Source organism: Carlito syrichta, unplaced genomic scaffold (assembly GCF_000164805.1).
Source record: "Carlito syrichta isolate Samal-C Ts95f unplaced genomic scaffold, Tarsius_syrichta-2.0.1 Scaffold297468, whole genome shotgun sequence".
Classification (NCBI taxonomy): Eukaryota; Metazoa; Chordata; class Mammalia; order Primates; family Tarsiidae; genus Carlito; species Carlito syrichta.
Window position 1 is genome coordinate 120052 of NW_007241564.1, and position 27457 is coordinate 147508.

Sequence of the window (27457 nt, forward strand, 5' to 3'; positions counted from 1 at the left end):
GTCCCATGCTCAACAAATAGGGACCACTTAGTAGGCTGTGAGGTGTAGCTACTGAAACTGTAGCTAGTAACTGGCTTGCTCCCTTCTCACAGGCAGATAGGCCATATAAGCCAGGCTAAAATACTATGAATATCTGCCATTGTGGTAAAGTAAGAAATGTGTATATTTGGTCTTTATCTCAGCCTTTGTTTCAGTCATAGAGCACCCCAATCCCTTGGAATTTTCTGAGTGACAGGGGTATCTTTTTTTCATAATGATCCCCTTTGACAACTCCTGAGTTTATGCTAATGAGGTTACTTAATGTGGGGCCCTAGATATTCTTAGGAAGGGGCTAGTCACCTTCCAAGAGGGTTGGAACTTTCAGCCCCACCCATTGACCTCTGGGAGAGAAAAGAGGCTGGATATCAAACTCTATAAAATCTCTTGTACAACAAGATGTGGTAAGCTTCTGGATTGGTGAATGCACCCACTAGCTGGGAGGGTGGTGTACCCCAACTTCACTGGGACTAAAGCTCCCAGGCTGGAGACCTTTCCAGATCTCACCCCATGTATTTCTTCATCTGACTGTTCATCTGTATCCTTTATAATAAACCAGCAAGTGTGAATGTTTCCCTGAGTTCTGAGAGCCATCCTAGAAAATTAATCGAACCCAAGGAGGGGATCATGGAAACCCTGGTTTATATCTGGTAGGTCAGAAGTACATGTGGTATGTATTTTTGACTGGCTTCTGAAGCGGGGGCAGTCTTATGAGACTGATCCTACAACTGTAGATAGTGTCAGAATTGATTTGAATGATAGGACACCCAGTTGATGTCCACTGGAAAATTGCTTGGTATATGGGTACCCCCACCCTCAATCTGGTCACAGAAGTATTCTGTGTTGATTGTGAGAGAAGGGAAAAATTTTGTTTTTTCCTCTAACAGTCATCAATTCCTCTCAAAGGGGTGTTTGAGGATTTCTGGATAGGAATACCGCATATAATCATTTGGTTCATTTCGAGAACTACTATAATTTTGAATGTGCTGGTTTATCTTTCACATGTACACAGACATACACACAATTGCATCTAATAGTTGTGTTAATATAATGACATTCTTTTTATTTAGGTAGTGTTCTTATGTTTGGAAAAGAATGTTAATCTTTATATGTACTTTACCAGTCCTTGACTAACACATTTTCAAAAAATCTTACAAATCAATTTCATTGAATTAATTAGTAAGGAGGCTGTCTAAAAATAGTTAGTTAGGACATTATCTGGAAGGATGGTTCAGAGTTTACTATATGACAAGCATTTCTAGATAGTAAGGTCCATTTTAGTGTCAGTTGCTACAGTCAGTCCATTTCAGCAGGAAAGGCTTTGGTTTCTTCACAGAGTCTTATTTATGTTTTTCAGTTTACCAAATGAAGCAGAAATTTTTTTTTTATCAGAATGCAGTTATTAGAACCTTGGGATTTTCTTCCCTCTCCATTGAATCTCTTGGCTTTTTTCCAGATCTGAACCTGAAAATAAAATAGATGCCAAAAAATTAAATATTCAGGACTTTTCTCCACAAAATGCCAAACTGGAACTGAGAAACATTTCTCCAATTAATGAACAAGTAATTATTTGAACTCAAATAAGAGCCTAATGAGTGTAGATCTAGTATTGTATTATTTAAAAACTCTAGAGCCATTTTCTCAACTAACCGTAAACCCCAGAATTTAAATTTATCCCTGAGGAAAGGATAAATGGATGAGCATGACATTCTTGTCAATTAAAGTTGATATTGAAGTAGTTATATCATTAGAAGAATACAACTTATCAAAAATGGGCAACTTTTGCTGTACATGTTTGTCAGGGATCAGAATCCATTCATATGTAGACTTATCTTAATCATGGCCAGGTACTGAGAACACTTTAGTAAGGAGTTTATCTTTTATAACCTCAAGATAGTCATATGGAATTTTCCTATATAACAGATGGGAATACTGAGGTTTAGTGAAAATTAAGTTATTTGTCCAAATTTATGCAGTAGATTTGGGATTTGAAACCAGGGATTGTTACTCTATATGCCAAACTTCTCCTACCATACCACTAATCTTTTAAATGTTTGATATGCTTTGGTGTCAGAGAAAATATATTGGTCTTTGTCTCTGGTTCCTGACAGAGAGCCTACATCCCTTATAATTTCCAGAGTGATAAGGGTGATAAGAGGTTCTAATGAGACAACTCTTGGCAGGACCCTTAGATAGCTTCAGAATGGAGGCTGACCACCAGAAAGGCCAAGGCTTACCTAGAAGCCTGGAACTTTCAGCCCCACCCTCTTTCTAACCTCTGGGAGAGGAGATTGGAGATAGACTTAATAATCAATTGTGACAAAGTGCTGAGAACTCCATGAAAACCCCTAAATGATGGAGCGTGGCAGGTTTCTGAGTTGGTGAATACATCTGTGTGCCAGGAGGGTAGTACACCCCAACTCCACGGGGACAGAAGTGCCTTTTCAGATCCCACCCTGTGAACCTCTTCATCTAACTGTTCATCTGTATCCTTTATAATAAACCACAATTAGTAATTGTTCTCTGGAACACTGTGAGTCATTCTAGAAGCTGTTGGAACCCTAGGCTCTGTAGCCAGTCAACAGACGTTGGGTAACCTGGAGACCCAATACTTGCGAGTGAGGTGAGGGCAGTACTGTGGTACTGAGCCTGTAAACCTGCGGAGTCTGATGCTAACTTCGGGTAATGTCACAACTGAGCAGAACCGTAGGACACTCCATAGATGTCAGAATTGGTTGGCGTCAGGAAGAAGAATCTTGCACAACCTCATATGCCCAAAAATGATATTGTTTTATTTTACATTTCTTTATTAATGTGAATAAATAATTTTTTTCCTGTGTGTATTGGACACTTAAGTTTTCTCTTCTGTAAACTGCCTGTTCCTGTCCTCTGCTAGTTTTCCTCTTGTGTTTTGTCTTTTCCCACTGATAGCTAAGAGCTTTTTGTATATTAGGTATGTAAGTCTTATGTCTCTATTTTGTGTTGCAAACATTTCCCCCTGGCTTGTTAACTTTTGTCTTTATGGTTTCTTTTTGTCTTGCTAATAATTTTTAAATTATATAATCAGATATATAAATATTTTCTTTTATGGCTCTTTAATTTTCATATTATGCTCAGAAAGATCTTCTTTAAATACTATAAAAATATTTATGTTCTTTTTTTACATTTTTGGTTTTATGTTTTTAGGCTTAAAATTTTAATCTTTCTGGATTTTATTTTGGTGTATTTTGTAAAGTTTAACTTCTTTATTATTTAAAATATCCAGCTGAATGTTCTAACACCCTTTTACTGAATAATCTAACTTTTCCCCACTGATTTTGCTACTTTTTATTACATACTAAAATTTCATATTTTCTCGAGTTTTATCCTGAACTCTATCTTATTTCATTGGCTTCTACTTCGATACCATTAACTGTTACACTGTTATAATTACTATGCTTAGTAATATGTTTTAATATCTGATAGAGCTAGTTTCTATGTATTCAATTTCTTTTTTCAGGACTTTCCTATTTTTGCATGTTTTGTCTTCCTGAGGAATTTTGGTATCATTTTGTTGAGTTCCACTTACCCTTTCACTTTCTGCATCTCCTCTAAAGTCTCTGGTAGAGTCATTCCCAAGCTTTCAGGGAAAAAAAGGGTGATGATACCAATCAGGACAGTCAGACTGCCCATGACAATGTAGGGCAGAAGTCTGTTGTAAGCACCTGTAAAGCACCAGACATAATATCAATTAGATACAGGGATTCTCTGGACGCTTTTGAGAGTCATTTTGTGAAGATGGCAAACAAGACAGGAGAGTAGTTTCAAATCGGAACATTTTCAGAAGAAAAAAGTAAGCAAAATATCACAGTTTCTTTTGACATGACATTGTGCATTTCTATAATCATTTTACATCATCGTAAGGTTTTTCATTTTTCCTGTCAACTGGTACATGCTAAGTTACTTCTTAATCTTGGTGACAGACCGATGTTCCTTTGATAGAAGTCTTTGCCTACCAAAGTTCTCCTCTTAGAGTGGAGGTAATTCAATATGGGAGATGGGAAGACATCAAGGGGAAAAAGGGTTTTGTTTTTGTTTGAATTAGAATCTCACTCTGTCACCCAGGTTGGAGTGCAGTGGCATGTTCATGGCCACCACAGCTGGGACCTGCTGAGCTCAGGCTATCCTTTTGCTTTAGCTTTCCAAGTAGCTGGAACTACAGACGTGCACCACCATGCCCAGCAAATGTTTTTGATTTATTGTAGAGATGAGGTTTCTCCAGGTTGCCCAGGCTGGTCTTGAACCTGTGGTCTCAGGCAATCCTCTCGCCTCTACCTCCCAAAGTGCTGGGATTATAAGAATAAGCCACTATGCCCTCCTGAGAGAAAGGTTGATCACGATGTTTTAGGGACAGGTACTGGTTATTATAAGCCTGGTGTGACTTCGGCTTTTGCCCAGACCAATAAATAGGCTGCAGTGGAAGGCTAGGCCCATGGCTTAATATGTAATTTCTTCTTTATGTGGTGTTACCCAAACAGGAGAATAATAGATCCTCTTCTTGGTTCCTTTCTGCATATATACTGAGATCATAGAGGAACAACACACCCATGTATTTTGTTTGACCCAAAACATAAGAAAAAATTGATCCTGAAGCTTCTCTGAGTCCTCTTTGTGGCTAACAGGAGTAGCTACTGTAGAGTAGAGAGCTCTTGAACTCAGTATCTTATGTACCAGCAGCCCATCACTGGACCAGCTAAGCATGGTTTGAAAGTACAGGGGAGAACAAAAGGGAGCTAACACCACTCTGTATAATATACTGTGTCAGGGGTGGTCCAGGGCAGCTGTGCAGAGTATGTTTTAGCTAGGAAAATGTTTCTCTTTCTCTGTAAGGATTTAGTATATGTATTTTCTGAGGATTCATATATATCTTGAGGTCTCTCTCTCTCTTTGTGTGTGTGTGTGTGTGTGTGTGTGTGTGTGTGTGTGTGTGTGTGTATGTGTGTGTGTGTGTGTGTGTCTGTGTGCATGTGTTTGAACCATCAGGTAACTAATGGATGACTAGGAAGGATAAGAAGGTGTGTCCACATTTCTCACCAGTAGAGTCCTTAATGAGGATTAGGTTTGGGGAGGACTAGGACTGCATCACCTGGAGCATTCTACTGAAATCTCTCTGTGGTATTATTTCAGATTGATACATTTGAGCATATGTAAACTAAAATTTTCTATATTGCAAAGATATCATATAGTCAAAATGCAAATGATAAATTAGAAAAAATATTTGCAACATATATACAAAGGGCTAATTTCCTTTTATTACAAAGAGCCTGCACAAAACAGAAAGATGAATAAACCACTAAAGAATAGGTAAAAGACATGAGCAGTCAGCTCACTGAAAGATAAATAGGATGGATAATAAATACATAAAAAAGTACTCAACCTATTCACAATTAAATAACTAGAAATGAAAGCAACAATGATATTCATTTTTCACATAACAGATGACCAGTGATTTTTAAAAAATTGGGTAACCTCCATTGCTGGTGAGGATATGGGAAATAACTACTGTCATCTATTAATAATTGCATTGTAAATTGGTACAATAATTTAGAGTTCAATTTGGTAATACCTATGACATTTTTAAAAGGTAGACTTTGTTCCAGGAATTTTACTTCTATGAATTTTTCTGTGACTCCAAATATATTTAAATAAATGTACAAAGGGTGTAACAGCATAGGAGAATGTTTGCTGTAATGTTATTTGTAAGAGCAAAAACCTGGAAATGGCCTAAATACCATTCACTGGAAAGTAGTTAAATAAATTATGTATATACACATATTGGAAGACTACGTACTTATTAAAGAAAGAAGGTAAAAGAACAATATATGCCCATTTGGACTGATATTTTGATGTAATGCTAAGTTTTAAAAGTTACAAACAATGTATATAATTTTATTTGCGTGTTTAAAAATATATACACATATATGTATATATGCTCTGCAAAGCAAAATGTCTACTCACCAAACTGTTAATATTGGCTATTTCTAGGGTTCCTCCTGGGAGAGGAAAGGTAAACTTTTTCTAGTACATTGTATGCTATTTGAATTTTTCACAATGAAAATCTTACTTTTATGTTTTAAACTAAAGAAAGAACAAACTGACAAGATGTGTCTCACCGAGGTAAACAAAGTAAGGAGCAATGATGCTGCCCACCCTGGAGGCCATGGATGTGACCCCCACAGCCATGTTCCTGACCAGGGTTGGGTAGAGCTCTGCAGTGAAGACATACAGCATGGAGAAAGCAGAGGTGATCCCAAATTTTCCCAACATGACCAAGCCAATGGACAGGAAGTAGTAATCTGAAAAAGAGACCCAGTGTCAATCGGGTTGCTTTCAAAAGTGGTACTTTTCTTAACTCAGTTGCTTTTATTGTCATTTTTCTTTGATGGGAATTCTTTTATTATCATAAGGATATTCCCAATATAATACTTACTCTCCAAATGTCTTAGTAATTAGACACTGACAAAGATGGTGAGTGAGAGGTGGCTTTGTACTTTGCTCTACTGTTATTCTAGCTCATTAATGCATTCAGTGACCTTTGTCCACTTGTCTTTTGTTACGACAGCGCATGATATGTTGTTAGCTTGTTAAGACAGTTAAGCTTAATCATCAAAGAGAAGGGCGAACCCTTTCTATCTTGTTTCTTCTTATTAGGAAATGTCTATTTCTATGTATATTAATTTGTATCAATAATTTATTGATTTAACATTTTAGTATTATGAGAACGTTAGATGCGAGGGGAAAGGAAAAGCACATATCTCTTTGTGGGCTATTTAACTATTTTAAAGTTTAAACCATAAGGTCACTGAATGTATACTGGAACTGGCATGTACTACCAGCTCTAACACTTGAAGTTACACCTCAGAGAACAGGTTTGAAAGAACCAAGAAGTTAGGAATCATGACTGTAACTCAAAGAAAGGTCTGAAAATTTAGGTAAGTCTTTCTATGAAGGGGATGACTGGGAGAGTTATTCTTCCTCTTTAGTGATTTCTGATTCTTCAGGGCTGACTCTTTTGTTTGAGGGTAGTTGCTTTGAACACAGGAAGTTACATGTAGTTAGCAATCATCTATGTAATTGACACATGAATGGTTTATGATCTAAAGGCTGTATAAACAGGGAGCAGAGACTCCTAAGTGGCCTAAGTCAATGTGTGGGTCTTTTCTGGTAAGCTGCTAATCTTGATTAACTTACCTGCAGGCACCAGTTGAATTAAGAGAAGCACACCTCCACCCCAGAACAGTACCCCAGCTATGATATAACGCCTGGGTAGAGTTCGCAGTAGCAACCAGGCTGTAATGTAAGCTGGAACTTCAATCAAGGCAGAAAGGAAACAGTTCAGGTAGGCATCTCCATGTAAATTAGGAACATTGAGAGACAGAGCAAAGTAACCCACTGAGGTTAGCATCCTGAAAGATAAAAGATAAAAATGACAAAAGGATGGCCTAAATCACTCTAAAATTTCATGATGGTCAAGAATTTGTCTAGATTGTGCTGTCCTATAAGTAGCACAAGCCTCATTGGCTATTTAAATTTAAATAAATTAAAATTAAATACAATGACAAATTCACTTCCTCAGTCACACTACCCACACTTCGAGTGCTCAGTAGCCACATGTGACTAGTGGCTACTATATTGAATAACACTCATACAGGACATTTCCATCATTGCAGAAAGTTCTATTGGACAGCACGAGTCTTATATACCAATATTCAACAATTCCTATTATCAGGTAATTGATTCCAAATTTTATTATTTTCTGAATAGTTTATAGATCCTCGTTCTCTTAGAGCTGTTATTTGAAGAAAAAAATGTCAGTCATATTAAAGATGATAAAATTCAGATTTCATTCTGAGAAAAGAAAAGAAGGTACAAGAGTAATACCCTGGGATCCACTTACAGTAAATTCTGATTTAGTAAAACTCACTTTAGGGAAAAGAGTGAAAGTCCCTTAATGCTTCAAAGTATCATGAAGGGCAGACTGCATATCCTGTCATTATAGTTAACTTCTACATAAAGACTTAACTTGAAAAAATGACTGCACTATACAGATGCCCCTGTGTAGAAATTTGCTTACAATTAACATGACTGAAAAGCAGAAGAAGTCTGAAAAATGTTTTCAGGAACACTATTAGATCTTTTTACACATAGTGGGCCAAAAGTGGGTAACACAAGAATGAATCTAAAACACAACAAATAATTAAACCTTATTGTTCTAGGATTTTAGTGATTTTCACATTTAATAACAAGAGCAGCTTAGATAGAACTAGTTCACTGCTCTAGAACATTTGTGTCAGCTATATATGCTAACATGTAAGAACTAAGAAGGCCATGTGCCTAGTACACACTTGCTTAATTCAGAGGCATAAGCTCTGTCACTGATCTCTTCTAATTGCAAAACAGGATGGCCCTAAAAATAGACTTGATGCAGTCTGAAAGTACCAGTTCGGATGATCATCTTTTCTCTTCTTCCTCATTTCACGGCAAATACAACTTAAATCTAGTCTACAAAGCCAATTCGTTATTTCTGTGTTTTAAAACCACTTGTTAGTTTGCTATTGGCAAGTTTGCTAATGGCAAGCAAGAGCTTGTCAAAGCTCTAATCCAGGCAGTGGAGACCCAGGTTCTAACCTTAGTGTTCAATTGTCATTTCAGCTTTAGGAAACAGGAGCTCAATTGGCATCTCTGCCTCAGGTACTAGGGACATCATTAGACTTAATCCAATAATTTTAGGAGAGGGAACCCTTTCCCTATGACATCAGTAATGGGGGTATCCCTTTCCCTGTTGATCTCAGTACTGCAGACTTAAATATTGTTCCCTTTTTTTCAGTATCCAATCCCATGAACAGTTTTAAGGTGTTTCTAAATCACTTTGAATTCTATAATTTTAGTTTTTATCAAGGCCTCAGGAAAACCCAGGTCTTGCAATGATGTTCCTCTGAATTAAAGAAAATTAGCTGCATGCTTATGTGCTATATGTCTGTATTTCCAGATCTCTTATTGCTTACCATAGCAGCAAAGACATAATGGTTATTGTGGCAATATTCCGAGTCTTGAACAGGTCCAGAATGAAAACTTTCTGCTGCTTCATGGGGGCTAGAGCTTGTAACTAAAATAATGCAAATAACCATTAGATTAAGAGGTAGTAAGAAAGTACGAGAGGAAACCAAAAAAACAAAAAACAACCCCACCCCCAAAAACCCAAACAAACCCCAGAATTATCTTTTGGAGGGCACGCCTCTTGTAGTACAGGCTTCCTCCACTAAGTCAGTGTTCTAGGAACCTATCCGCATCAGTGAACAAGCTAGCATTGTGAGAGGCTGTGTTTGGTTTCAGTGAATTTTTTTTGAGGTTCTTTCATCATTTGCTCTTTTCACAATGGGTGATTTGCACGAACAACCTGCCCACACCACGCTGAGTGTTCAGCAGTTTTTGACCACAAATGGGATGACTCCCATGCTCCACCCTCTCTGATCTCAATTCAAGTGACTTAGTTTTGCTTCCCCAGATGAAAAAAGTCCTCAAAGGGTAACATTATGCCGATGCGGAATAGGTGAAGTAAACAAAAAGGCACAAGTACTAAAAGCCTACAAAACTGACAAGTTCCAAAACTGTTTTGAGGAACAGGAAAAGCAAATGGAGAGTACTTCGAAGGTGACTGAAGTTTAAACATGTACAATAAATATACAATTTTTATAAATATATACTGGGTGCTTCAGGTCCCTCCCTCCCCTGTATCTTCTGCCATGATGCATGGGGAAAATTTGTGCAAGCAACTCTCACTTCACCTTGAATATGATTAGAAGTCTGGAACTTGGGGACAACAAAGACATCTATCTACATGTATGTTGCGTCTTCTGACACTTTAAAATGTTTATTACCCATCTTAGGCAGAAGGCTTTTACATATATAACACCAGCTATATCCTTATACAAAGCCTGATGGATAAATAGCCTTTCCCTGACCACAGACATCACCAAGGATGACCTTTATTACACTGATCTGTGTGACCTATTGAGGAGTAGGGCCATGTAGTCTCAAACTGCCTTGAGGCCCTGTCTGATTTTTATACCTTTCTTGTTGTCTCTTAGCATCAGAACATACTCCAGTTAACTGGGAGGCCTTGGGGAAGTTACTGTTTATCCTCTCTAAACTATAGAGTTTATTTCTTTATAAAATGGCTATATTAATGGGGAATTGATAAGATTAATGAAATCACATATATAAAGCTTATAAAGTGTTTGAACCATGGTGAATGCCCAATAAGCTTGAACTATCATTGTTATTACTGCATCATTGAGGAAAAGATGTTAGCCATCAGTGGTCAGTGGCAATTTCTTCACCACTGTCAGTGGGTTTTACTCCTTACTTTTAATTTGCTGATGTTAACTTGCTATGGGTTATGAACCTAGATAACCAAATTGACTACAGTTGAAACTAACATAAAAATTATTAGACTCTGAGGTGGAGAATCTCTTGGGATTAAAGGAGCCGTATGGTGCCTGTGCAGTAAGAGTCTCATGGAGGAAGAAGCGAGAGTGCCAGGCCTGCCTTTGGAGCAGGTGCTCCCCAGATGTGACTGCTCTTCTTTCCAGGCATAATGAGACACTTACTTAAATAACTCACAGTCGTGTTGCCTTTTCTTTCCTGCACTCTTTGGAGTGTATAGCTCCAGAACATACCCCTGGCAATATAACCATATTATTACAACAAAACAAAGCCACTGCATAAACAAGTGGGAACTACAAGTCCTCTTGGAGGTTCTGGGGTGGCAAACACAGACAGGACCTATGGCGCTAACATTTAGTGCTTCCAAGGGCCCTTGTTAAAATGCAGATTGCCAGGTTCCACCTTGGGCCTGTTTACACTGACTCTTTCATGGGGTCTGGGCCTGGGGATCTGTATTCTTAAAGCACTTGAGTGATTGTGATAAGCAGTGAGGTTTGGAAACCTCAGGACAGGCATATTCTTGTATCCAGTGATTGCCCCTAGCCTGGGTAGAACCACCAAAATGTTTTTGGATCAGGTACTAGGAGCAAGTTGAAGGGCCTTCTTCAGAAGCCAAGGATGACACTACTGTATATTTTTTCCTGTTCAAGTTACTACCGATGCCTCTAACATGAAGGAAGAAAGCACAGTGTTTAAAACACACACTTTGGCACCAGAGAGAACGAACTTAACAAATCCTAGCTTAACATCTGTGTGATCCTGGACAAGTCACTTAACTCCTCTGTGCCTCAGTTTCCTTTCCTGAAAAATGGGGCTAAGAGTAGTACCTACTACTGTGGCTATGAGCTATGGGTAGCATGAGCATTAAATGAGTAGAACACAGTGCCTGGCATCTGGTAGGCTCTTCCACTATCATTCTGAACAGGCTGCATTTGCTGGCACAGGGTCCTGCAGATCCTCCTAAAAAGGATCCTACCAGAGAGATGAGCAGGAGAGATGATTGGGCCTCAGGAAAGCATGAGCTCCCTTTCCCTCAGTGGGTTTGTCCAGTTCAGACTAGATGTGCATCATGGCAGGAAGAAACAAGATGCTGTAAGAAGCATGTGACTTTACACTGGACTTTATTCTCATTTGTCCATAACGTATGTTTTATCTATATTACGATTTTTTTCATCCATATAGGTTGATCTGATAGGAATTAGGCCACATATCCAATAAATACCAATAAACACCCAGCTCTGAAAGACCAAAGTGTGTGAGACACTCCCAATGTTATCTTTTCATCCAGCTAAACTAAGACTGGGAATGGACTTCCTGATTTCCTGTTCAAAGGATTTATTTTCCCTTGGTAGCCCTCTGAGAGTCTGGGTTCATGACCACCACAAACCTCTAGCCATAGCCAGAGTATCTGCTTCTGGAAAAGATCTGAAGGCCAGGGCTGAAGGAAGCCCTCAGGGTGAGCACTGGACACTGTCTTCCACAGAGTCCTGCTTTCAAAAGTAGCCTGTAGTGTCTTTTTGTGCAAAGCATGTGTACTGCCACTGAAGCCACCATAGTCTTCTTTGGGTGTCCTGGGAAGTCCCCTGCCCTTCTCCTAGCCAGAAATACTCTGCTCCATCCTCTTCATTCATCTAAGTAAATCCTACTGTTCTCCCTGGCTTAGACCTGCCTCTTCAGCCATTGGGCCACCCTCTCTGTCTCTGTATTGTTGTCACATAGTGTCCACTCCTTGGGAGTGGACTTAGCACGTAGTAACATGCTACTTAGAATTTCCTCCTTTATGTTATTATTTATCTTTTCATACAATCTTCTGGCCCCTCTTAGTTACATTCTATGCTCCTTTAGCATAGGGGCTGTGTCTTATTTTCTTATTTCCTCTAGGAAACGGCACAGGGTATGGCACACTGTCAGGGCGTGTGGGTGCTTCTGTAGAAAATCCGTTTTTCTTCACAGCCACCTGCTTTCAGGAACGAATTCTCAAGTCTATTCTCTCAGACCTTAAGGTTCTAGATATAACACATAGCAAGACTAAGGAAATGCACAGCTTCCTCTGCAGCCTTTGGTAAGATTCAGGGTACTCTGGGGGAACCTAGACCAGACTAGCTCTCAAACGCATTTTTCCACTCAATCTGGACATTTAAAAATCATTAGTACTCAGCTGTGTCAATGGTTTGAAGAAATGCCAATAAAAAGTTGGAAAATGAAAACTTGCAAAATGAAGGAATTAATATTTAATGAACACTTACTATTGCTAAGCAATTACATATATTATTATACTTAATTCTTAAACAGTCCTTTAAGGTAGATTTTGTTTTAGAAATTAATCGTGATTGTGTTTCTAAGGCCTAGTACAGTGCCGGTACGTAATGGACTCTTAACAAATATTGAATTAATTTAAATTCCATAAAATCAAGATTGCATAGCTGATCCCAACAGGAAACATCTGCAAATGCTTACCTCTACATGATCAAATATCACTGCTGGTACAGCTATGTTGTTCATTTTTGCAGCTTTTTGAATGATATCTTCAGCCTCTTGAAATCTTCGCTGGGATATCAGCCACCGGGGAGATTCAGGAATAAACCTAGAATTCATTTTTAATAGTTTATAATTTTTCACAACAACAGGTTTGGACACTATTAACTATAAGTTGCCCCCAGATGATTTTAATTTTGTAAAATTCTACTTTGTCTTTTTAAAGACAATTGAGAAGGAGTCCTTATAATATTTATTTTGCAGCACAGGAATAAATAAAAGCACCTTCAAGTTTCAAACTTCTGATCAAATTATTTTTTATTTATTTATTTATTTTTTGAGTTGGAGTCTCACTCTGTTGCCCAGATTGGAGTGCAGTGGCCACTCCTGGCCACCGCAGCCTTGCCTGCTGGGCTCCGGCAATCCTTCCACCTCAGCCTTCCGAGTAGCCAGAATTACAGGCATACGCTACCATGCCCGGCTGATTTTTTTATTTATTGTAGAGATGAGGTCTCGCTGCCCAGGCGGGTCTCGAACCCACAGGCTCAGGCAATCCACTCACTTCATCCTCCCAAAGGCGCGGGATTACAGGCTGAGCCACCGAGCCCGGCTTTCTGATCAAATTATAAGACTAATCATCACTTGTGTTTGAGACGAAGACCACACAGTAAGGGGTGACATTAAGGATGTGTTTAAGCCAGGGGAGCTGGAGGTGGCTATCCAAAACTTAATAGCCCGTGTGGATCACAAAAGAAACACTGCCAATAGACTCTAAGTCCCCTAAGAGGTCAGACTGTCTTTTCAGCATTACCACCCATAGGAGAATTCCTGGTGCCCAGCTAGTGTTGTTCACAAGTATATTGGGTGAAGGATGGCCAGAGCACCTACATTCTTGAGCTTTTTCTATAGTCAAAGGACAAGGTGAAGGTGATATGTACCGGTGAGATGTCCCCATGACTTTGAAAAGATTTCTAGGTCAGTGAGTCCCTAAACCAGTTTTTGGGAGATCAGCTTTAATGTTTTGTTTTGTTTAATGTCTAAAAACATAATTTTAAAATTACATGGTCTATTCACATTTATAATGGATACCTCAAATACAGTTGCAAATAATAGGACTTCTATTCTTTCCTAAATTGTATTTTCAGAATCTCTTAGCCATTTGCCTGTCAGATCTTGTTTTCCTTACTTGTCAGTACAGACTGTCTCCAATCTATCATGGCTTGACTTATGATTTTTCAACTTTATGGTGGTATGAAAACCATGCATGTTCAGTAGAAACTATGCTTTGAGTGCCCATGCAACCATTCTGTTTTTCACCTTCAGTACAGTATTTTATAAATTACATGAGATAGTCAACACTTTATTATAAAAGGGGTTTTGTGTTAGATGATCTTGCCCAACTGGAGGCTAATGAAAGTATTCTGAGCATATTTAAGATAGGTTAGGCTACCTATGATGTTTGGTAGGTCAGGTATATTGACTTACAATATTTTCAGATTATGTTGGGTTTATCAGGCTGAAACACCACTGTAGTAGAGGAGCATCTGTACTTAGTTACCTAGAAAATAAGTTACCAGTAGCAGATACAGAGTCCTCCTATAGTTAATAGGCCCCAAAGCCACATTAGGAATTAACCTAAAGTAAAACAAATGACTAACCCCAGCTTCCTAGCACAAGTTGAAAAAGGAGCCCAGTTGGCATTTTTCAGAATATGCCTTTAGTTAGTTCCTATAGGACCTGTGATAAAGTTAGGTCACTGATCTTCAGTAATTAGGGTTGTGCTGTCCAATAAAAGCTTCTGAAACATTGTATGTCTGTGCTGTCCAATCAATAGCCACTAACCACATGTGGCTAATGAGCTAGAATGACTGAAGAAGTGAAAATTTAATTATATTGACTTTTAATTAATATTAATTTAAATAGCCACATGTGGCTATGGCTAACTGTATTAGAGTGCAGAATTAGAGATCTTACTAAGCAGGCACTATGTACTTCATGGGTATACCTACTTCTGAACAATTTCTTTCTGCAACCAGTTTATGCTTAGAAATATCCTACCTTTCTACAGGTTCTGAGGGCCATCATTGGCCTCCTACGTTTAATGTTTAATCAGTTAGAAATTGCAGAGCTTTCTCCACATTGCATCTTCGATCTCCTTCCATACGCCTTATCCCCCCCCCTACATACATACTCCATTCACACCTGTGGCTGCTTATTGCCAAGCCTTTTAAAGGAAACGGGACATAAACAATCCCCAAACCACCTGTGTAGGTTCCTCTCCCATTTCCAGCCCACTGTACTCAGGGGTACTGGGATCTCTACTTTTGAATTGCCTTGATTTGTTGGTGCATACAATCTCAAGTCCAGGTGATCATTTCAAAAGTTAGTGGAGTGTCAAATGAGGCTGTACACCATAGTATCTGTATATTTAATTCGTATTAGACAGAGGTGGGGTGTTGCTGGAAAGTCTGTCACATCCTGAGCAGGCAGGGTGCACAGCAGCTCTAAGCATCCTCCCATCCACCTGATCCACTAGACTGGTGAGTATTGCTTCAGGAAGCCCCAAGGACAAGATGTTCAGAAGAAAGCTATTTTGTTTTTGTAGGAAAATGATAAGAGCACTGTTAAACTTCAGGATGAGTACTCAGCTTGTTAATGCTGGCTTTGGGTTGTCCTCTGTCTGGGGCAAGACCTGTCCCTGGTACAGTGTGACCACAACCGGGAACATTCGCAAACCAGCCCACGGACAACAGAAGGGCAGAGTGGGGAAGCTTCTTGTGGGATAAACCTTCTCTGCTGGAATTTCTGGGGATCTGACCAATCAGAGCTAGTCCCTCACTGTGATACATGATCCTGAGGCACAGATCCAATCCCTACTAATCTCTGCACGGTCCATTAGAGCCCTTCTGTTGTTATTCTCTCTCTGAAAGAATCATGCACTAATAAGATTGATTGTAATGCATGTGAAAGTACTGGTCTCTTAGGCCAAAATAACAACTAGAGCCAGGAACATAGGTTATTAAAACCATTCCTCTGAAGAGGCAGAAAATAATTTCAAATAATCTTGTATCTTGAGAGAACCCCTAGTCATCAGCATCCTTTGCAATAAATTTAGTGAGCAAGGGAATTGCAGAGAGAGAGAGACAGATGATGATAATGATAATTACTCTCATCAGCAGCTGCTCTGCTCTTCTAAATCTGGGGTGCTTTCTTTGGAGGCAGAGCTTTGTAGATCATGGTCTGCCCTTATTTACTGACCCTCAGACTGGGTTCCAGAGGAATCTTCCTAATCAGAATAATATATAATCTTTAACCAACTGGCTTTCAAATTCCAGGAACATAGGGGGAAAAAAAGTGCTCCTCCCTCCACCTGCAGACCTCATGACAAGAATTTATACTGATAAATCATAGCATTCTTAGAGGTCATCAGAAGACAGTGGCTTCGAGTGGTTCACCTGAGCCGTCTGGTCAGACATGGCCAAGATAGACTACCTGTCAACCTTTACAGCTGCCTATTAGCTGCAGAAAAATAAAGGACCTTCTAGACAACTTCCTAGGTAGGGTGTGTCCCAAGGACAAAGTAACTATGAGATCTAGTCTAAATTGTAATTTCCAAAAAAAGATCAAGAATCTTGTATTATGTATAAGCTGGTAGAAATCATTTAGTTCAGTAAAACAATTAGTGCTGGAAGATTTGATTTTGATATAATAAAACCAAATCAAGAGGAATAAGAGAGAGAGAGAGAGAGAGAGAGAGAGAGAGAGAGAGAGGAGAGAGAGAGAGAGAGAGAGAGAGGAGAGAGAGAGAGAGAGAGAGAAACACCAGACCCACCAATGGAAGAAATCTCTTTCTTCTTGCTTAAATATGCAAAAGCAAATAAATGGGAAATCCCAAAAAAGAGAGTATGGCTGAGACCTTATTCTGTTATTCTTAGTCCTTTATTCTGCTGTTGTTTCACCCGAAATAATCATATTGGGTAAGACTGAGGCCAGAATCTCCACACTTTGTTATTCCCATAACTGTTGTGTCAAAACTGAGTTGGGAGTTTGTGAGAGGAGGGAAGAGAATGCTTCTCTAACAACTCATTAAACAAAAAGTAATTCTCTCACTCTTCAAAACATAGCCAACAAATAGGTACACAGTAGATGCGGATCATCACACGAGAGGGAAGCTTGAGGAATTATATTAGTGAGCAGAGAGAGATTTTGTAGAGAGAAAAAAGTAAAAAAAGCAGAGAGCAGAGTTAAAAACAACAAAACCCAACACCACCATCTCCATAAACAACAGCCACCAGCAACAGATAAGAGTGGGGAGAGTCTAGAAAGGGATTGGAATTCCTGCTAACAGTGATTTGTAAGACAGTGGAAAATCAAACCCCAGCACACAGGTCCACCCACAATGAGGCCAAAACTCCCCGGCTTTGAAGCTGGCCGCAGCAAGTTCAGTGGAGGTTATGCAAGCCCAGGCTCTATCAGCACCAGGCTCCAGGTGTGCTCCAGGTATGCCGGCCTGCAGCAGAGGGCCTGTCTGGGAACGAGTCGCACTCACCACCACAACGGGACACACAGCACCCCCGGCACCGTCAGCGCCAGCAGCAGCATCCGCCAGTCTCTGATGAAGTAAGCAAACAGTGGCAGCAGCATATAGCCAACTGCAAAAAATGTGCACACTCCTAACGTAGAGAATATAATACGAACTGACTTGCCAAGAATTTCTGTTCCTGTTCAAAACAAGGGAGGAGTATTAGCATTTAACTCACTTTAATATTTGTTTTTTATATCATTATGTGGCAGTTAGAGCCCAAACTATAACGACTTAGAAAAAGGAAAAGGCATTTGCTTCTCAGCCCAGAGCAGGAGTGGTCAGGGTAGAGGAAGGTGGGAAGTGATCTAAGACTTGTCAACTTACAGGAGGCTGTGTTTTCATGAGATTTTTAAAGGAGCAATACATTTATTTTTTTTAAAAGCCCATCCCATGGCATAGAAATATCACAAGTAGTCCCTAGAGGCAATCTCTTCTGAGAATGCCACATTTCCAAAATAAGAGCCCCAATGTAAGAAGCAGGAGACAGTGGTGGCTCTTCAGTGGGGCTGTGTGGGGACTTTCCCGTAACACTTAACTATAAATAAACCGACACTGGCCCACTGGAAAACAGTGGAGAGTTCCGTTTTGAGATGTTAGGACATCCTTACCCATGCTTGAGCCCTGAGAAATGAAAAACAGGAGCCAACTGGCTCAGGGGTTACACAGAACAGGCCCCCAGCACTCAGGATGAGTTCTCTCCAGCCATGCTGTGCCCAGGGATCATCCCCAGGTAGACAGTCCATTTGGACCAAGGAAAGAAAGCCAGGAGCTGTTCTGCTGCCCCTGCAGTCAGCAGCCTTGGCGCTGGCCACACAGCCCATGAACTCCACAGAGCTCAGAAAAGGCCCATGAATGCTTGGTGCAGGCACTGTTTTGTGAAAGGTCATGCAGGCTACTGTTGGCCTCTGCTCTGCTCAGCACCACAGTGAATCACTCGGCACCAGTTCTTCCAGAGCTGTCGCCTGCCCTTTGGAGACAGAGATCCAAGAACAAAGCTCCTCATCTTATCACAGAGCTCCAGATCCTTTCCACAGAGTCCACGCTTGGTCCTCTGCCCCTGGGGCAGAGATCTGGCCAATGGCAGCAGTTCCACCTTTTGTTTGGGATCTGCTCACACTACAGAGAAGAAGCAGCCCAGAAAATACCAAACAGATAATTCAAAGGTCATTCATGCTTGGCTTTTCAGAGAGGTTTTCTTGGTCATGTTTATGTGCTCTGAACACAGGCTAATGGATTAATTCCAGAGAAGCAGCAAAATTATTACTTCAGCTGGTTTCTCATTCCCACCACCTACCTGTTCCCATCCCACCCTACTCATTCTCCCTCACTCATCAGAACTGAGAGATCTGTGTCAGTGGGTCCCTCTTGAGTGGCCATTTAAAAAAGCCAACCGACAGAAATGGCCAATACTAGGTGCCTCCTGCATCTCATAATGCTGATAATAGCCCTACCCACACAGGGCATTTCTCAGTCTGTAAATATTTCTCCAAGAATAGGGCCTGACTTCTTTGAGGATCATGTGTATGATTTCCAGATCTTTTATTACCTCCTTAATGACCTTTCTACCATGACCTGGTTTCTAAACCCTTTGGCTGTGACTATGATATGGAAATGAATAGGGGGTGCTTTATTCCTAAGCAGAGTAAAGCAGCAGAGGATTTGATTGTGGGAAAGAGAAAGTGCACAGGATCAAGTGAGACTCTCATAGAATTGCCAGGGCAGACCCGTTCCCTCATACCTTCATGACTTTGATAAGAGAAGGGAGAGAAGTTATACCACTGGGGTTCTGAATAATCCCCTTCTCTAAACTTGGGTATCAGACCAGAGTAGAGTTTTTATGACTTTGCAGAGTGCACATGGGAGACCGAAGTTTGTAAATGTGCTTCCCTGCCTTCCTGTGGACAGCGTAGATGGTATTAATACTAACCTAAATAATTCCTTGTTAGCACTATTTTCTGCTTTCTGACTTTTCACCCTTCCTTAAACTTGATCACCATCATCCTCTTCACAGCTAGCATTTTTTTTTGAGCAGGTATTTTGAGGCAAATCCCAGGCTAAGTGTTTACATATATTATCTCTTTGACTCTTCACAACAATTATATTAAAAGCTAATATTACTCTTATTTTGCACATAATTAGCTGAAACTTAAAGAGATAAAACCAATTGCCCAAATTCATGCGTGTAATATAAGTGGTACAGGATTTAAGCCTGATTTGTTTGATCTGTGGATATTGGTCCAGCCTCTAAGAAAAAAATCGCCTGGGTGAAACTTTGGCCCTATGAAGCAGTTCTTCAACTGAGATTCCAGTGGAAAAATGAGGGGAGATAGGTGAGGCCAAATCCCACATCAGAAGTGAGGATTTGCATTTTTCCTTCCTGGGCTGGTCATCCCATCAGCTGGAGGCCAACCAGTTCCCTCTAAGGAAGACTAGGAGAGAAGCCTGATTCTTGCAGATCTTTTATGGCCTGTAGCTTCCACAGATTTTCCATATGGCAGTGAGACAGATGACTGCAGTGACTCTTGGCTCTGCTGACTGGGGACCCTGTCCTGGCCCCCTATGTCTCCTTTGCTCTTAGAGTGAAGCCTGGTTGGTCTTGGTCTGATTGGGCCTCTCAATATCTCCCGGGAGTAAAACTTTGACATCTAAGCCAAAGGGATATGTTCTGGCCAGGACAAGGGCCAGAATAGCCCCAGAAGTGTTGCCCACTGCCTGGTACCTCTACTGAATGTGAACACTCTCTCCAAGAAGAAATGATGCAGAAAGGACCAAGCTCCCTTCCACACAGCTCAGAGCACTTCTGTGGTAGCCAGCCCTAGGAACCCCTGGGCCTATCTCACCCAAGGCAGGATGTGTCCCCCCATGAGTGGCCAACAGAGACCTGTAGCAGACCTCAGCTCAGGAAACCAGACTGTGATGCAGCTGTTGGGACTTGGGGTGGGACCTCCATCAAGCATGTGGAGACAGCCTGGGCTCCTTGATGCTACTTGCTACTAGAGTAACTTTGATAAGCCCGACTTTATGGTGATATTATTATGAGGACTGAGCAATGTATGTAAAGTCCCTAGGAGGGTGTTGGCTACATGGTAGGTTCTCAGTAATAGTTATTTCTTTATTCTGGTCACGTAGTTGAAGTGCACTACGTGTCAGGGGCACATGAGAGAAAGCACAGTACCTTGGACCAAAAGGCTAAATCAAAGACAGCAGAAACTTTCTCCTTCCCAGTAAATGTTCAGAATGCTCACCAAATTAATAGATGTTCCCTCTAACGCTTCCCTTCTCTCTTCTATAAACCTTCACGGATCACTCCAGTCAAAAGTAACTTTTCTTATCTCTACATATACCCAGCAATATCTGCCCACCCCCATGACCCATGTCCCCACGCCCACAGTGGCAACTGCATTGACTGCCTCTGCAGAACCAGACAGTGAGCTCCTTGTGAACAGATGGGAGGGAGACCTTGCTCCTCCCTGGATACCCCTAGTTCCTCCCTCACATAGTGTGATGCAAACAAGGAATACCAGCAAATTTCTGCATCATGTTTATGTACTCACACCCCAACCCATCCCTGGAAGATTATGAGGCTGATTTTAATTTAAATACAATAATGGTAGCATTAAAGTAAAGCATAAAGAAAAACAAAAAGCTGTGCCTTAGAGAAAAGAACAAAAATATGCTGCTGATCAGTTTGAAAACCATTTGGCAGTTCCTCAAAAGGTTGAACATAGAGTCATCATATGATCCAGCAATTTCACTCCTAGGCATAGACCCAAGATAATTGAAAACATATGTCCACAAAAACACCTATTCTCAAATGTTCATAGCATTATTCATAATAGCCCCAAAGTAAAAGCATAGTAGATGTCCAATGACTGATGAACGGGTAAGCAAAATGGGTTGTATTAGTACAATGGAATACTGATTTATGCTACAAAACATCAAGTGAAGGAAGTCAGTCACAAAGGCCACATATCACATGACCCTATTTATATCAAATGTCCAAAACAGGCAAGTTCATTTGAGACAGAAAGTAGATTAGTGGTTGCCAGGAACTAGGGAAAGAGGAAAGTGACCGTGAATGGCTATATGGTTTCTTTCTTGAGTGATGAGGAGTTAGAGTTGATAGTTGTACAACTTTGTGAATACGTTAAAAACCACCAAATTGTACACTCTAAAAGAGTGAGGATCATGGCATGCAAATTTGTTATGGGCTGAATTAAGCACTACTAATCCCCATATTGTTCATATATTGGAGCTCAAACCCCCAGTGCGGCTGTATTTGGAGTAGGAAAGTAATTGATGTTAAATGAGGTCATAAAGATGGGGTCCCAATCTGATAGTATTAGCATCCTTATAAGATGAGACACCAGAGAGTGAGTGTTCTTTCTCTCTCTCCCTATGCGCTTGCACAGAGGAAGACCATGTGAGCACAAAGGGAGAAGGCAGACATCTGCAACCCGAGGGGAGAGCCCTCACCAGACACCATCCTGCTGGCACTTTGATCTTGGACTTCCACTCCCCAGAACTGTGGAAAAATACATTTCTGTTGTTTAAGCCACCCAGTCTATGGTATTTTAATATGGTATCCCAAGCAGACTAAGATAAAATTATACTTCAATTTAAAACATTTTAAGAATATGTGGCTGGTAAAAGCTGTATAATTAATATGGTTAAATTTCAAATTTGCCTGAGCTTCCCGGTAGCTAAAGTTTCAAATGAAAGTGCCATCAGTTACATTCTTATCAAAAGAAGGAACATATAGACATTTGAGGAAGCAAAGCTTTAAATGAATTGTTCTGCATGCCCAAAGAAATGTTGCATGGTTGGGGGAGGATTGATGTTAGGAGTACTGAAAAATACTGACTTAATGAATCAGTCAAGACAGAAGGCAGTTTACCTTTTGTGCAGAATACATTTAAGCAGCTGGTTGTGTGGGATAAAAGAGGATGCCGCTGGCATTTTATCCAGAAGGCTATGGACAACTTGCGGGCATTATTTCTGGGAAACAGAAGGAGTTCATGAGGGGAGCTGGAGAATGAGAAGGGTCAGTGTCCTTGGTCACTAGACACCGGTCACTAGCCGTGAGCACCCTGGACCCTGGCTGATAGTGAGTCTGCTGTACCCAGCATCCTGCCTACTGATTACTGGCATAACATAGTTGGGCTCTGACTGATCTTCCATGGCCTTACTCTTCCCTTGGCCCTCTTCCCCTTCTCAGCCCTGCATGTGGACCATTTTTTGATCATTTCCTCCTAAACCGGCACCATTTTGGCAGTGCCATCACCTCCGGGTGTGTCCACCATATGCTACTTTGGGTAGCACTGCTCTTTCTCTTCTTTTTCTAGCCTCCTATGAATTCTGGAAGTCTTGATAATTTTTTAAAAGCAGTGCAAGAATAGGATCCATTTCTGCACTGGAAGTCATTTTTCTTCCCGAATTAATGTGAAGACTCCTAAGACTGGAATTATCACTGCAGAGCCTTGCCAGCCCTTCCTTAGAGCCAGAGGGCAAAAGTGGAGGCATCTACAGAAAATTTCAGCTCAGACCCCACCCTTTGGTTTTGAGTCAAAGAAAGCCTGGAATTTGGCTATTTTAGCCCTGAAACACCAGAGAGCGCTGCTGCACTGCAGAGAAGCCAGTGGCCACTTTGTCCTTGCACTGTGTCCCCCGAACCCGGGTACTGATTGGGGAGTCCAGTTACTCTGGGGCAGATTGGTTTTCAGTGGCACTCAAATTTCAGACCTGAGAATCCAACACAGCAAGTCTCATACCAGGACACAAAAGTGAGCAATTTCCTGCGGAGCAGAGTAGAAGAGAACTACAGTCTGAGAAGCTCCTAGAGCATTGACCCAGGCTGATAGCTGTGAGCACCCTGGACCCTGGCTGATAGTGAGTCTGCTGTACCCAGCATCCTGCCTACTGATACTGGCTTAACATAGTTGGGCTCTGACTGATCTTCATGGCCTTACTTTTCCCTTAACCCTCTTCCCCTTCTCAGCCCTGTATGTGTACCACAATATGCACGGGGAGCTGTGAGGGAAGTAGATAGTAGTGTCAGGGTCACTAGAGCAGGTTTTTCCTGCAGGAAGCCTGGGGTGTGCTCTCCTGGCCTCCTCTGCTCACATAGGGAAGGCATCAAGGCCCCAGAAAGCACCAATGCTGGCCATTCTATCAAACCTGGAGATACCATTGCCTGGTACACTCCCACCTTGCTCCCAATCCATGATAGAGCTTCTCTGGCTTCACCGTGACTCCTTGTCCTTCCATTCCAGACGGATCTTCAGGTCCTCCTGTGATATGGGTCTGCCAGCCTTGGGCAGACTCCTCTGTTTTAGGGAGGTCTATTGGTTTTTGGTGTGAGTCTGGCAAGCAGAGTCACATGTCAGACTTTTCAAGTATAGGGAAGGTGGATTCTGGGGACTTGAGCTTTGCTGTGTGCAAGACTCCTGTGTTCTTGGGGCCATAGGGTACTAGGAGATTGCAGTTTCTGTCTTAAATTCCTTCAATCTCAGTTTTCAGCACCACAGGCCTGAAGCTCCCTGTGCCCTCTACATAAATGATCTTCAAGGAGATCTTGCCCTCTTCCTTCTCCCTACAGAGAGGAGAGAAGCCCCCTCCTCCTGGGGCCTGCTGAAGAGTGTGTTATCTGCTGAACCATGTGGCCTCAGCATGCTCTTCCCACCTCCTCTTCTCCCTCCTCCCCTTTTCAGACACCAAGGCTGGGACCATGGCTCTTCACAAATAATTAAAGGAGTGGAATTTGAACAATTCAGTCCTGGCATCCTGACAGAGGGTATACACATTTTCAATTAAGAGCATCTCCAAAGCCAAAGAGTCACTTAGACTCTTTAAAGCAATCAGCATCACCTAACCAGGTTCAGACTTTTGAGACAGGAAGAATCATTACACCTATATAAAGGGGAATTATTAATAATTACACTGTGACAATAGGGATAAACTGAATGGTGTTGAGACAATTAGAATATATTCTCACACTAGAGATTATGAGAACTAGTGACTTCTGTCTCAGAGGTTCCCCTCGTCTCACCTTCTCTCACCTGCCCATTTGGTGGGCTCACAGAATGCCTGGGGACTCACTCCTCAGATGACCCTGATCAACTTGCCTGGAGCTCACCTCACTTCCTCCCAGGAGCAGCTGCTGGGGGCCCCAAGGGCCTCCTTGTGGCCTTGTAGCTGATGAGACTCTCTCATGCAGCCTGATAGGAGACAGGACTATTATCAGCGCAGCGAGGCTTGTTCTGTGCTTGGCTGATATGCTCTGGTGGTGGGCTGTGACTCAGGTTGATCAGCCAGAGATGGCGGGCTGGTGCCGAAATCCCCCTGTCTGGCATGTGCTTCCTCTGCCTGTGTACTGGCCACACCAACTGCTCTTCTAAGTCGCTTCATAGGCCACCAGGAAGAAGCCCTAAACTTTAACTGCTCAGGCAAAGACATCCCCAGGCCTCCCTCAAGATCTCCTCTGTGCTTCTCTCAAGTCCGTACTCCTGAGAGTGTGTCTCAGTTGTTGTGCTGTGGTTTTTACCAGTTCCAGCTCTTATTTTCCATCACACTTCAGGGCCCAGCACAGAGATGCTCCCTGTGAGTGCCCGCCCTGTCCATGACAAGTCCAAACAGCCTGTGGTTATAGCTCCCTCCTCCAACACAAATATTTGAGGCCAATCAACTTTGGAAGCACAGCCCAGTGGCTTCCTCTTTCCTGACCGTTCGGAGGGTAAGGAGAGGAAGCCTGTGCCTCAGAAGCCGTTCCTACCTAGTATGAAGGCTACCACATAGTTGGAGATCTGGCCCATGCCCACGATGACAAATAACACAGTGAACATCTCCCAGTTGATGGAGAAAATCTGCAGGAAACTGAAGCCAGTCTGCACAGCCATGGTTGCGAAGAGAATGTTCTTCCTGCCAAACCTATAAAATATAGCGTAACACAAAACATGAGATGCGCAGGTTACAGCAAGGCTGTAACTCAAGGTGTGCTGCAAACCCTGAGTCAGACATCAGTGTAGACCTAGGGTTTTTTGTTTTTGTTTGTTTTTTAGAAAGCAGAATTTATTGAGAGGACAGAAAATCTCCCACAATGGGAGGGGACCTAGGGAGTTACCCTGTTTGTTTGTTTTCAGGGCTCTTTCAGACTTTTCTCCCCATCACATCCTTCCAGCTTCCTCCTTGGTGAGGCCTCAGCCACCTGTCTGCTTAGGAGATAACTTCTGAGGTTCTAACTTCCTGTGGAGACAGTAACCTCGAAAGCACAGAACAGCATATGCAAGGATTGGGTGGAAATCTGCTCTTTAGAAGGAGCCACAGAGTTAGAAGCTGCCACATATTTGGAAAGTGGGTACTGCACAGATAGCAGATATTTCTTAAATCAGCAGCAGGGGAATTCTATAAATCCAGAACTAAGAGTCCTTCTATAGCTGCTCTGGAGAACTTGAAAAAAATACTGATGCCATCACCCTACCTTCAGATATTCTCATTTGTTTGGGATGCAGTTTGGAGACTGGGATTTTTAAATTTCCCACATGAGTCTAGGGTGCAACCAAAATTGCAAACCACTGCTCATAGGAAGATATAGGTTTCAGCAATGTCTGTTGGTGACACTGTAGTTAGTTTCAGTGTTAATTTCACATTCTGGTAGTGATCAATGGGTAGAATGGAGCACAGGTATACATAGAACAGTCTCCCATCCCATTTTTCAAGCTCAGGTCTCAGGCTGTTGGCTTGGGGTCCTGTTGGGCTTTGTAGCTGGGGGAGGGACAGGCACTCCTCTGGGAAGCTTTCCCCAACACTGCCATTTAGCACTTTTACCTTCCTGCTCTGGTCATCTCAGAACATTCAGGATCCTGTGGAACATGTCTCTTGATGCTGTGACGTTGTCTTCCCCAGCCTGTGAGCTCCATGAGGCCCCAAGCCAGCCTGCATTAGCTCTGTGGCCCCAGTGCCCAGTCAGGAGCCCAAGCTCCAGGAGCAGTGAGTACACAGTTATTGCTCCCTGCCTGGTCTAACTCTGGCTCCTGGCTGTTTATGGACAGATCACATGGCATAGACCCTTTGCCCCTGAGTTGAGGGTGAGGTGGGGAGGGCAGTGGTGATGGCTGCATCATGTTTTGTCAAGGGGTTTGTGGTATGAAGACTCCACTCTCCAGTGGGGTCAGTGGCCCCTCCCAACCACTGGCCAAAGCCTTGGGAGTACAAGGCTGGGAGAATGGAACAAAAGTAGGTCCATGTGAGGGGTACTGAGGGCAGGGTGAATCGGAGGCATCATAGCTCCTATCACTGACTCAGTACCCTGAAATGAGTATATGTGAATCGACAGGGGCCCCATCCCATATTTCATCCCTCCCAGGACCCTTACCTGTCTGACAGTTGCCCGGACACGAAGGAGCCGAGGAGCACGCCTACGAAGAACAGGGAAGTGGTGAGGGGCGTCCTCCAGTCATCTTCACACACCAGATTCCACTGCCAAGAAAGACAGCATGAAACACTCCAGCAGGCCCCGACCCCGGCCCAGTGCCACGGGAATATCAGCATGGCAGGCTCCCCTCCCCCATGCAGGATATTGCCTTTGTGCAAAGGGCATACACCATGCAGTCCCGGGTTTGACTGGCCCATGCCAGAACTGAGACAGCACGTCACTACTTGGGGCAGCACGTCACTACTTTCCCTGAGATTCAGCTTCCTCTTCTGAAAGGGAGGGTGATGACTCGCACAATACAAGAAGCAAGCTGAGGCTGTGGCTGTGACTGGAGTGAAGCAGTGTGAAGCAAAGACGGCATTGACCCTTCAGAGGGCAGGCCAGCATGGAGAGGCAGAGCAGAGCAGAGGGCATGGTGACTTGGTCTAGGGGTAAAAATGTCCTCT

General features: G+C 42.0%; 1 protein-coding gene across 1 annotated transcript in view; it reads right to left on the bottom strand.

The window, feature by feature from the left end:
* Positions 1–1077: 1077 nt before the first annotated feature.
* Positions 1078–27457, bottom strand: part of LOC103256884 (solute carrier family 22 member 4) — a 44350-nt gene continuing 17970 nt past the window's right edge. Inside the window, exons 2-11 of the mRNA XM_008054658.1 lie at positions 26952–27055; positions 25353–25507; positions 17546–17717; positions 12979–13105; positions 11294–11300; positions 9081–9168; positions 7267–7481; positions 6189–6371; positions 3605–3740; positions 1078–1500 (exon numbers count right to left, since the gene is read on the bottom strand). Of these exons, the coding sequence (XP_008052849.1) occupies positions 1425–1500; positions 3605–3740; positions 6189–6371; positions 7267–7481; positions 9081–9168; positions 11294–11300; positions 12979–13105; positions 17546–17717; positions 25353–25476 (1128 nt within the window). The 5' untranslated portion in view covers positions 25477–25507; positions 26952–27055 and the 3' untranslated portion in view covers positions 1078–1424. The remainder of the gene's footprint in view (positions 1501–3604; positions 3741–6188; positions 6372–7266; positions 7482–9080; positions 9169–11293; positions 11301–12978; positions 13106–17545; positions 17718–25352; positions 25508–26951; positions 27056–27457) is intronic.